This window comes from Camponotus vicinus, unplaced genomic scaffold (genome assembly GCF_025532165.1).
Source record: "Camponotus vicinus isolate PSW18456_S1 unplaced genomic scaffold, iyCamVici1.0 SCAF_4, whole genome shotgun sequence".
NCBI classification, from domain to species: Eukaryota; Metazoa; Arthropoda; class Insecta; order Hymenoptera; family Formicidae; genus Camponotus; species Camponotus vicinus.
The window spans coordinates 19,556,437-19,569,180 of record NW_028141976.1 but is presented as its reverse complement, the minus strand read 5'-3'; the positions used below and the strand labels follow the sequence as shown (position 1 = coordinate 19,569,180).

The following is a 12,744-nucleotide window of genomic DNA, read 5'->3' as shown; positions in this document are numbered from 1 at the left end:
TTATGATCTATATAATTATGTAATTGAACTAAGAAAATATTTTCTAGTCTACTTGCATATTCATCAGGTAGACATGGAATTGAACAATATATTGCACCTAATTTATTTATGCATTTGTGTGAGCCGAGAGGATTGTTTATTTCAATATCATCAAAGAATAAGACTAATGGTAGAATTATTTTTCCTTCACTATTTTTTTCAATTGATTGCCAAAAATTACTTTGAATTATTGAAATGATAATAGAATCATTTTTTTTACAATGCTCGATATATTCAGTTATGGAAAAAAAAACATTTGGAATTTCTAAAAAGTTTTTTAATACTATTTTTAGAGGTACAATAGTTATTTTTCTATGACAAATTGTAGATCTTGTAAATCGATCAAATAAACCAAAAGTTAAAGATGAATGTATTTTCTTGGTTGACGGTAATATTAAACATCCTATTTTTTGGAAATATTGAAATGTTAAATGTTCAGTTTTAAAATTTTCAAATGCTTTTTCTATTACTTGCAATATATTACACAACTCATCTATTTTTCCATATTTTAATTTTATAAATTCTAAGCAAAAGTTGTATAATGAAGAAGTACTCAAAATAATATCATGAATGATGGTACGATTCATAGTACCATAAGCATACAGTTTTGCTACAAAATGAGTAACACACTCATTAAGTTTTTCTTTGAATACAAACATATAATTATCATTATTTACATCAAAAGTGCTTGAGATTTGGCTAATAATGTTATTATATTCTACATTAAGAATACTGTTTGTATTATTTAAAATAGGTTGTAAAATATTTCTACTTGTTTGTTGCAAAATATTTTTCTCACGAATAAGTTTTAAATCATTACGACGTTTTACATGTTTAGATAATATATGTCTTTTTAAGGAATACATATTATTATATATTTGAAAGCAGTTTTCAACATTGCATTTAACTTCACAATGCATACGTGACTTATGATTTAGTTTTATATGTGCCATCAAAAAATTTATGGATAACAATAAACGGGAACAAAACATGCAACGAAACATTTTAAATGTTATTCTTAAATTAATATTAAAGTAAAAATGAACAATAATGAAAAGAAGAATTATACTAATGTAAATTATGACTTACAGATGATTTATCAGAGGTATCGTTTTCAAACTTTTTAATGATATACTCAATATTTGGAATAATGCTGTCCCATTTGGTTGCAAATTTATAAATACATTTTTGTATTTAGTAACCATAAGTGTTCACTTGCTATTGGATAATATAGTTGAAGAACATGAAATGTTTTAAAACAGATATCAACAGCTTCCACAGTGGAAGAAGTATCGTATAAAATGTCATCAATGCAAACATATGATTTATTGATCTCCTTCAATGAAGATCCTACGATAATTATATAAGGTTGAATAGTGAGGTTCAATTCTTTACATCTTTTTATCGTATCCTCTCTAAGTCTCGTCACGTCACCAGGAATCTATAAAATTATTATTACATTAAAAAAGGATAAAGAGAAAAAAAACAAAATTGATAATTATAATTCCTGCATAATTTTCAGCTTTTTTATGATATAAAATTATAATTTAAAGTATTTAAAAAATTAGCAAAACAATAAATAACATAAAATAATAATAAAAAAATAAATAACAAAATTTAAAAATAACAATATTAAACTTAAAGTGAATGAACAAATAAAAATAAATAAATAAATAAATGATAAAGTTATAGTTATTAATACTATGAGATACTAACTATTGCATGTTTTATCATGCTATCCTTTGCGTTCCATATAGATGGTTTCCAAAATTTATTACTGCATCTTTTCATTGTTTTAGGAGGGATTAAATGCGATAGTATCATAAGTTGCAAAGCAATTTTCGAATCTAAATAATCAAGAAAAATGTAACAAATAAAATAATGTAATAAACCATTTGTGAAAACTTAAGTAAATATTTTTAAGAGATTATACATATACAGTTACAAATAAGTTGATGAAAATTTAATTTGTGAACAAAATTTCGGATTTCATACAAATTAATGTTAAATTAAAATAAAAATAAAATATATAATATATAAATATATAATAAAATAAAACCATAAAAAAAGATTACATAATGTTTTATTGTTTAGGATTCGCATAAATGCTTAATATTAGATAAAAGTTAATATATATGTACAAAGCATAATTATTAAAATACTTGTCTTAATTTAAAGAAACTTATTATTTTAAAAAATGTATTTTATTCAAATATTTTATCAGTTATAATATAGATATTAAAATAAGAAAAAAATAAAGAAAGAATAAGATAAGTAAAAGAATAAGATAAGTAAACAAAGAATAAGATAAAGATAAGAAAAATTATAATATTATTAAAATATTATTGATAAAAGATTTCTTTACCATCAGCAATGTCATTGTCTTCTAATGTTTCAAATAAAATATTGACTGTGTCATCTTTATGAGATAGTGGTGTCCAACTTTTTATTCGTTGGAAAAAGTTTTCCCATTTATCCATACTTAACGTTTCCTTAGATAAATTCATACATTTGAAATCTTCGATTATTAAAAAATAGCCATTCGGATGCTTTAAAATAGGCCATTCCGTGAAAATATCAATTAAAGTACGTTGATTAGAGCTTTTAATGTTTTTACTACGAATGTTAAATGTTTTACTCCAGTGCTGAACTACAAGTTCCCACGGGGCTTGATGTCTTTTTAACCATTCAATACTTTCTATTTCAGTCTTGTCTAAATTTACATCTATAAAATATGTGTACAAATATAAAATATATAAACATATACAATATACAAACAATAATGAAATGTAGAAAATATTATTTAAATTTATTTATAATGATTTTACCATTTGTAGAATTATTAGAAGTTCCTGCTGTAACGTTCATTAAACCTTCTAATTTTTTATTTGAAAATTTACGATTTCTCCACATAGTAATTATTTTTCCACGTGCTGGTATAGATTTATATAAGAGAGAATCTTTTTTTTTTATAGGCGGAACATAATAAGTGCTAGGTACTTCTGTTGGAAACTCAGCAACAATCATGTTTGCAATTTGTTCCGCAGTTTCATTTCTTAATCTAAAGGTACATAATAATAAACAATTTTATATGCAATTATATTCATAAAAGTCAAATATTTTACATAAAAGCAAAACAAAAATTTATACCGTTCATGACGATTTTCTAAGTCTGTGATAATCATATCACATATTTTATTTCTATGTTTTTCTGTTAATTCTTTTTCTCTTACATATACTTTTAATATGCGTTGGCCTTGAGCACATTCCTTAAGAATATCACTTATTTTTCGTAAGCGTGAATTTCCAAATAATTGCATATTTGAATAATCTTTTTGTGAAAGTTCAAATTCATCTGAATTACTAGTAATTTCGGTATCGTAATCAAATTTCTTCAAAAAATAACAAATAATTATATATATATGCATAATTGTAATATAACATGGAATATAAAATATATGTACAAATAAAGATATATAACTCGTCAATAAATTGAAAGATATAACGCCTGCCACAGGTAACAGAAAGAAAGAAAAAGAGAAAAGAAACAGACGAAAGTAAAGAAAAAAACAAGATATCAAATAACATGATATGAAAGAGAAGTATACATGAGAAGTACACAACAAACTTTCAGCAGAGTTTAGTAAAAAATAATCATTCTAAACTCACGTTTCTTTTAGGCGAAATATTTTCATTTTCAATGGAACGTAAAGGATTTTCATTTTTAAGTTTTCTCCAATATGATAAAAATATTACTCTTGGACCAATAGCAGGAATCAATTCTGATATCATTTGTTCTGATAATTCTTTTATAATGTCAATAGTAATTTTGTTTTCTAAAAATATTACATATTTACATATATATATGTATAAGTATATCACAATTTATTAACTCAATTTATTAAAGTATATTGCAATTTGTAAACCATGAAAAAAAATATATACATAAAACATAATAATAAAAAATAATAATAATTAAAGATAATACATAAAAACATATATTTAAAAGAAATATGTATTATATCAATAAAATTTATTTCTTTTAAAATTGTAAATATCTAAAAAACTAATTGAAATGTGTGTTAATATGTAGATACATACATAGTATCGCACATGCATTGATTACTTACTTTTAAAAGTTTCAATATACTCTTCTAGTTTTAAATCAAGTAAAATATTTTTTACTTCCTCGTCTTCCATAATTTACAATGAATATAATTTATCAATTTGGAATTATTTGGTTCGTTTACCTATATTACAACAAAAATATTATTAATTATTTATTATATTCTTTGTGTTATGAATGTAAGCTTAAATAATAAACAAATATATATCATTTAGCACATATTCGCAATTTGATTCATAATTAATAGTTTTTGTCAAATTTGTCAAGTGTCGATAGAAAATTTATCAATTCTTTATTTATGAGACATCATTTGTATTGATCTTAAGCAAATGATTTTTTATAAAACTGAAAAGACATAAATCATCGAGAATTAATTTATTCTATTATATTATGTGTCAAGATGCATGTAAGCCCGTATATATTGTTTAACGAATTAAGAATTACAAATTATGCAGTCTGGCGCTAGCTTGATACGAAACTTTTTCTTCAATTTATGTAAAAAGCACGTGTACTTACATATAAAACTGGCCCTCGATATAGAAAAATAACTTCTATTGAAAAATAACTTATCGAAAAACCACTTATATGAAAAAGTAACTAATTGTGTGAGCAGCGTATGCCGGCTCAGCACGAAGTACAGACAAATCCAAACAGTCTTTTGTCTTATTGCGTTGTCTTTACTCTGCCGCACTCACGTATCACTATCACACCATCAACTCGTGCTTCGCGTTTGTTTTTCTCCGCTCGATTGTTCCCCGCAAAATCGCAGCGCTTTCTACGCAATATACGCGCCATTCTCAGCGGGATATTCGAATAGCGTTGATAGTTATTAATTACATTTTTTCATAAGAGTAATAATTTATGAGTAATAATAATAAATAATTTCTTTTCTTAAAATAAAATACATTTTCGTGCATGTATAATTAATGTTATCTTTAGAGATTTCTTTTTTTTATTTAAGCAAATGTATTTTTAATTGAATGTACATGTATATATAAATAAATAAATAAATAAATAAATAAAGAAATAAATAAATGTATATATATATATATATATATATATATATATATGTTTATACATATATACATACATACATATGCACATAAATATTATGATAGACTTACTATATAATTAAAAAAAAATATAATTGAAAAAAGATATTCAATAATAATATTTCTTTAGTTATATTATTAGTATTTAAACAATATTTTTTTATGATAAACATATATAAGAGAAACATATTACAAAATGAATGCTTATTAGGTATTAAAAAATATTTTATGACGCAAAAACCTTATTTGATAGATGCAACATACGCTGTAATAAGAAAGATTTGATTCTTTAGAGAAATCGTTTTTAATAAAATAAATATGTAAATAAATATTTTTTTAAACAAACATGAACATAATTTATTTTTTAAAAGGAATTATTACTAAGATTAAAAAATAAGTATTTCTTAAATTGAGAAAAACTATTTTTATATATGAAATAAAACATATTAAGCTTTTATTATTATGTTCTTTCTTTTTTGTATTAAATATTTTTCTGGTTTGTTATTATAATTCTTTGATGCTAGAAAATTTTCATTATATAATATGGATAGTATTTTTTCAAAACAATATGTGTGTTATTTGAATAATTAATTTGTTTAAAAAAATTATTTAGTAATATATAATTTTTTATTTTTTCTTTATATTTTTTTACATTGTAAAAGAAATATTTTCCAGTATAGTAAATCGAAAATTGATATAAAGAACATAATTATTTCATCAGATTTTACCTTTCTTTAATAGTATAAAAAAACTTCTAAATGCAAAAAAAAATAAATAATTTCTTATTATATTTTCTTGAATTAAGAAAATAGTTTTCAGTATTTTGAATGTCATATATAATATGAAGGATATATTTATTTGATCGCAATTTATTTTTGTTTTGTACTATCAAAAATTTTTTTGCTATAAATAAGTTAATGCATAAACTTAATGTTATATATTGTATACAAATAAATATATCACTAACATCCATATAAATATTTTTCTTAAATAAAATTACTTTTTTTTGTTTTATGATAGTGCAAATAGTGCAGATTTTTTTCAATATACATACATTTTCTACATTTAAATATTATTTTCATAAAATACATTCTATGAGTTATTATAATTAAAGTATATTATTTTCTAAAACTTAAAAATTAAATTTGTTTTTAAATAAAAATGTATTCCAGAGAAAGTACGTAGTTTAATTAAAATGACACAATAGTTGTTTAAAAAATATATGTTTACTTTAATATATGTAACCATATGTATTTTAAAATAAATATATATTAAGAAACACATTACATACACACAAAGTGGTTTTTTTCTTTTAATATTTAATTTGTGTAAGAAAATTATGTTTACGAAAGAGTATATGATGTTATTGTTAGTATTACACAAATCTTAAAATATATATTTTAACTAAATATGTATTTTTTACGTTAGTAAAAATATTTACTTATATGTAAAATTTTATATATTAAAAAATGATTATATATACAATCGAAAACAAATATTTTTAATTATTTAAAAAACACATATTTAATTGAAATACATATATTTTTTAAAATTAATATAAAATAATTTTTTTATAAATCTTATATATTTTTATATAATAAACGACATATTAAATAAAAAAAACATTTTTTTCTTGAACTTGTACATTTACTTATTGTAAAATATATATGCTTAAAAAAATATAATTTTTAATTAAATATTTTTATATTTTAATTTTACAAAATATTTATTAAAATGCAATTTTTATTCCCAAAAATTTTAAATTTTTTAATTTTAAAAAATAATATAATTAATTTAATAAATTATAGTATATATTTTATGAAAATAGTATTTAAATATAAAAAATATATAAATAAAAATAATGTACTTAATATAACATGCATATTTAATTAAAATTAAATGCTTTTGCTTAAATGAAATAAACAATTCCTTCCATTTAATGCAAAAGTTTCAAGAAAACAGATTTATTTGATTTAAAAAAATTTTTCCCTCAGTGTAGTTGATCACTTAATTACTTTTATATTCTGGTTAATTAATTTTACATAACGGTTAATATGTTCACGATTCGTGGCTTCAAATATTTGTTCGTATCGCTCATTTTCGATGATTTCTATAATTATTAAGTAACTTTTTGCTGATTGATACATTCAATAGATGATTTTTTCCATTCTTGCATCTTGCGTGAGCAATTTACTGTTATTCTCCGTGGCGTGGTTTATTCCTGAGGTGTCTTTTGATCGAAAGTATAGAAATAGGATTCTCGATGGTACGATGTCGCACAAGTGTTGTGGAATAATCTCGGCTGCAAATCTCCTCTCATGAATAATTCGCCGTGACGTCGATCGCCGCATATATTTCCTGTCGATCCTCGTAGATTTCGATGATGTTATATCCGCTCGCACGCGATACGAAACGTGATCGGCGCCGATCGCGTGTGTAAACGTCGCTCTTCGATCGAGGTAGCGCGCCCTGATTGCGACGACGATGTGGGTCCCGAAGGATGGTGAATTGCACTCCAGGATTAGAGATCGGAGCATTTGATCCTCGATAGATTTATGGCGCCTTCGAGATCACCAATCTAGGTCGTCGCGATCATGAGTACGATTTAATGCAATTTTATGTTTGACGACTATCACAATCGATTTCTTACTACCAATGTTCGGATAATTGAATTTTTAAAAAGATTGATTTTTAAACCAATTTTATTTCATGTGTGAAAAAAAAATTTACTTAAAATAATGCATAATATATCTCGCGGTTTGAAATATTTTAATTAAAACTTTATTCTATCTCTCTCTCTCTCTCTTTTAATTCTTCTATTGACAGTGTAAATTTTGAATCTGAAAGATTTATAGAAATGTTAAATTGACATATCTCTTCGCTCAAAGCAATGTTCGCTGCTGTGTTAACAACGATATAATTCTATATCCTTTAATTCGCGAGGATGAAAAGCACCATATGGTAAAACAAACAATATGTGCGCGCACGCATACACACTATATTTTATATATATATATATATATATATATATATATATATATATATATAGAGAGAGAGAGAGAGAGAGAGGGAAAGAGAAAGAGAAAGAGAGAGAGAAAGCGGATTTTCCCTACTTCGAAGAAATATTCCTATATTCCCGCGAGTTTTCCTCGCAAGAAACTGCTATCTTCCTTAAGATAGAAATTATGGCTCCTCTGTGACAAGAATTCAGTCCGGCAGGATTCTTCTGCTTTCCGTCATTTCAGTCGGAAGAAATTTGCAATGTTTCGCTCAACGCGAGCGACAAGGATGATAACAATATCGTCGCTGCAATAATCGAGTTAGAAATACCGTCCACAGTCGCAATAGGACGGTTCATAAAGCACATCGTTTTACGATGCTCTACGCTAAAAAATGATACTGCACTCTAACAATTTTGCATATAACGTTTAATTAAAATGTAACTACATGTGACAGAAAAATTACATATTTGTCTAGGGATTATAAAAGTTAGAAAAACAGCCTCTCTTCATACTAGCAAAATAAAAAATACAGTTTTTTGAAATAAATTTTTTTTTGAAAATATATTTTTTTTGCGTTCAGAAATGTTTTTATTAAAAATTTAAATTTTTTGAATCTGTAAACTTTTACACACTGCGATTTTATACAAGATAAAAGATAGGTCACGTATCGCATGGGAAAACGGGGGAAACTATATCTACATACTAACGTATACGTGCTACGATATATGTTATTTAATGCCATCACGTTCTCTGAGAGGAGAAGCAAGGGTGCTATCAATGTATATTTAAATAAGAAAATATTTCAAACATTCCATTTTAGAAGCAATTAGCTTTCCGCATATTTAATTATATATATTGGAGTAGAATTATATATTATATATATAAATATAAATATATATATATATATATATATATATATATATATATATATTATATATAGTATGTTCCACGCAAATTGTAAAATCCTTTTCTAAATGGCTAAGTATCCACTTTGGATCGGGATTCCGAGGAATTCCCGAGCGCGATATTTCGAGAGTTTCACCCGTGAAGTACTTCTCGAAGATCCGGAAAACGCAGAAGCAGATCGGTTTCTCTCTGGAGACCTTCTACGAAGGCAATGTCTGTTTACGTCACGCATATTTTTTCGGGCGCGCCAGCCGAGCGGGTCGATAAATTCAATTTACAATTCGGTGAAAGGCGACTCGCTCGTACGGAGAAAATGAAATTAAATCGATGAATCAAGACCCTCCTACGAAAAAACTAACTCTCAATGTTTCATGAGTTCTGACCAATTCGCACGATTGCATTTTTCAATTATTTGCGATTATTCACTTATATAATATAACGGAAATTGTTGCAAAAAATTGAAATTAATTTTTTAATCAAAGAACTGTTACGTGAAATTCTATAAATTGCATCTATGTAAAACATCAAAACCATCGAATGTGCTTCCAATAACAGGTTTTATAACAAGTTTAACATATATATTGTCGCTTTCTTTAGTTTTAATATTAAACAGTTCCACAATAAAGTATTAAATTACTTCGAAATGAAATTTAATTAATATTAAATTTAGTGAGAAACATAAGATTTTATTATATTTTTTCACACGCCAAAATTCTTTAATTATAATTAAATAGCTTTGGAATGTCGTTGAAATAATTAATATCTTTTTTTTCCGATAAAATATAAGAATATACATTCTTTATCAAAAAATATAATATATTCAGAAATTACTGCTATGCGTATTTGCAAATTTGTAATAATTGAACTAGAATAATTTTGAAAATTTGTAATAATTGAGCTAGAATAATTTTAAAAATGACAAATTAAAATTACTAAACTATTGGTATTTCCGAAATCGATATATATAGAATAGAATTCTTTATATATTGAATAGAATTCTTTCCCGGATGTTTGCGGGCATCAAAACCGCCAACCGGTGAATTCTGGCGACACGTACCTCCCTCAAGCACGTCGACTAAAAGTATGTTGATCGAGGATGTTCGCATCTGAAACGAACATGAATAGCTGACGAAGGCCGACCAGTGTGAAATCCAATTTGAAAAGCGAATGTTGGAACCAGAATGTTGCTCAGTTTATCGTTGTTTGCCTCGGAAGGTTGATCAGAAAGGTGTGTCCTCTTACGCTGCTTAAAATATCCGAAGAGGAATGTAATTAAAGTGCGATTTGCTTTACGATAATTAATCAACTCGATCTTATAGCTTTGTCTATTTTTAGTAGTTGAGAACTTGAAATACATTTAAAAAATTTTTGCAAGCAAATGTATACTGTACATTATATGTGTGTGTGTACACATATATGTATAATACATATAATACAGTAGAATAGTATAAAAAGTAAAGAGAAGGAAAAGAAATAGAATTACAAAATACACTAATTACAAGTTACAAGAATATAAAATATAAATTTCTTTTTGTGTTGTATTAATATACATATAAAAATATAATTGTTATGATAGTTTTGCATATGTTTTGATTATGTAAAATCATTAATGACTAAAAATAATAGCAATTAAAAATATATTAAATATATATTAATAAGATAAAATATCAGAGTTTATATATAATTTATGCAGAACTTTTGTTTATATAGCCTTCTTTATTCTATAGGAAAGCACATTGATTTTTACGTGTGTATAGATGCATTTATTTACATTTCCTTAGCCAATGTATTCAAGTAATATAATCATACGTCCATAAAATAGGCCCACTAATATGTATATTCGTACATAAGAAGAACAACATATCGATGTTGGTACGTAAGGTGAAAATAGATTGAATTTGTATATATTTTAATGATATACTTGAGTGCTTTAACATAAACTCGCGCGATGTTATCCGATAAAACAGGTTAAAAATTTTCGAAGAAATTTTACTTGTTAACCAAAAATGCAAAATAAATTTTCTCTTACGTTGCCTGATTTAACACTTGAATTTTATTAGATTATATAAATTTAAAATTAAATTTTTACAAATAATATAATAATAATATAATAATATTTTAAATTTTGATATAAATTTCTTTCAGATCGTTTAAAAATCAATTTCGTGTTCGAATGAATAAATGAAAAAAAGAACCACTAAGAAAGCGTATGTATTTTCAACTCTATTTTTCATTTAAAACTCAATATTTTTCTTTATTTTTCGATAAATTTTGCATTTTTGCAATTTTATTTTCTTTCTTAATTTATTTTTGAAAAGTATATAACAATTTATTAACAAATTTTCGATTAAAGAGCAACATTACCGTGCATCAAGCTTGATGCAATTTTGAATATTTTAAATATTGATAATTAAACATTTAAATGCAATAATTATTAATTATACATTAATATATATAGAAATAATTACTGATAATTTAATATTTTTAATAGATAATATGACATAATAAAACAATTATTTATCGTAAAGGAGTGATTGTCCAACACTTTGTATTCAAAAAAATTCTATCTTAACTTTTCATCGGCACAATCGTTCGGCGATATCTGATCTCGACCCAAATTCACGGTGACCCTAGCAGAATTTCGTCAAACTCATGCACACCGATGCACGAAACGTACCATTTACAAGGACTTACACTAAAAGAGAACTCGATTTGTCGGATGCCGATCTGGGTGTGACATTCTACTGTATAGCCGGTGCGTCGTAACTCTTTCCCGCAATCCTCGAGAAATACACGTGCTTGGGCGACATTCTCTGGCTAACTGTTGGAAGCCCAGCATTACTCGATCTCTCGATCTCTCGATCTCTCGATCTTGCGCGTCCGCGCGCGCGCTCATCAAGGACATCGATCGATCGTTCCGAGAATTACATGAGGTCCTGCCCTCAGACAAGAAGTTTCGGTGAATCAGACTGGACCATTTGAACGATCTCGCGGTGATATCCAGGACGACATGGCCACGAAGATCGCACTTTTTCTACTATTGTTGATTCTCCTCGTGGAATCGTTGCGCGCCGTTCCCGGTAGACTCAGTGGTATGTGGATTTGTTTTTTTTCTCGATTGACGTAGTCCGGTGTTGTTACAATTTCGCAGAGTGGAGTGTGGCGTAAATGTGACGCGGTGTGATCTGCTTTCGACGGCTTGTCGATGATTTTCACGAGTGACTCTGTGCCATTATTGTTACCCTGGGAATGAAATAATCTTTCCATGAAATTAAACGATAAAATTCATATTTTTTCTCATTTTTTATAAAATGATTAGTGAATACGCAAAAATGTAAACGCATATTAACTGCGTTATCTATTTGTTTCTAATCAGATTCATATTTCTATATTAGTGTAATAATTATATACATAGGCAAGAAATGGAGATTATGATTTTTAACAAACTTTCTATGATTTTTTTATAACTTTTGTGTATATAAATATGAATATATATATATAACCATCTTTATTTATTAAAAACAACTATTTAAAATAGTTAAAAGAATTTAAATTCGTTTTAATTACGTTAAATAATAGATTTTATATTCATTTTAATTATCTTTGCTCAACCTATGAT

The 12,744-nt window shown here is 25.6% G+C and overlaps 2 protein-coding genes across 9 annotated transcripts in view; one reads left to right on the top strand and one right to left on the bottom strand.

Moving 5' to 3' along the window:
• LOC145970871 (uncharacterized) overlaps positions 1 to 12,744 on the top strand; it is a 115,056-nt gene that overhangs the window by 82,905 nt on the left and 19,407 nt on the right. The gene's annotated exons all lie outside the window — the stretch shown is intronic.
• On the bottom strand, positions 1,031 to 4,978 carry LOC145970570 (uncharacterized). The gene is made up of 8 exons (XM_083097434.1): positions 4,682 to 4,978; positions 4,170 to 4,289; positions 3,709 to 3,875; positions 3,190 to 3,431; positions 2,868 to 3,100; positions 2,405 to 2,764; positions 1,756 to 1,886; positions 1,031 to 1,480 (listed from the first exon to the last, which is right to left on the bottom strand). Exons 2-8 carry the CDS (start codon positions 4,237 to 4,239, stop codon positions 1,214 to 1,216), a joined length of 1,470 nt encoding a protein of 489 aa, XP_082953560.1. The 5' UTR covers positions 4,240 to 4,289; positions 4,682 to 4,978; the 3' UTR covers positions 1,031 to 1,213.

Coding starts and splice junctions, on each gene's coding strand:
- LOC145970570 (XM_083097434.1), bottom strand. CDS start 4,239: ATGGAAGACGAGGAAGTAAAAAATATTTTACTTGATTTAAAACTAGAA. Junction 3,432..3,708: donor ATATTTCGCCTAAAAGAAAC/GTGAGTTTAGAA, acceptor TATTTTTTGAAG/AAATTTGATTACGATACCGA. Junction 1,887..2,404: donor AGACAATGACATTGCTGATG/GTAAAGAAATCT, acceptor TTGATTATTTAG/ATTCGAAAATTGCTTTGCAA.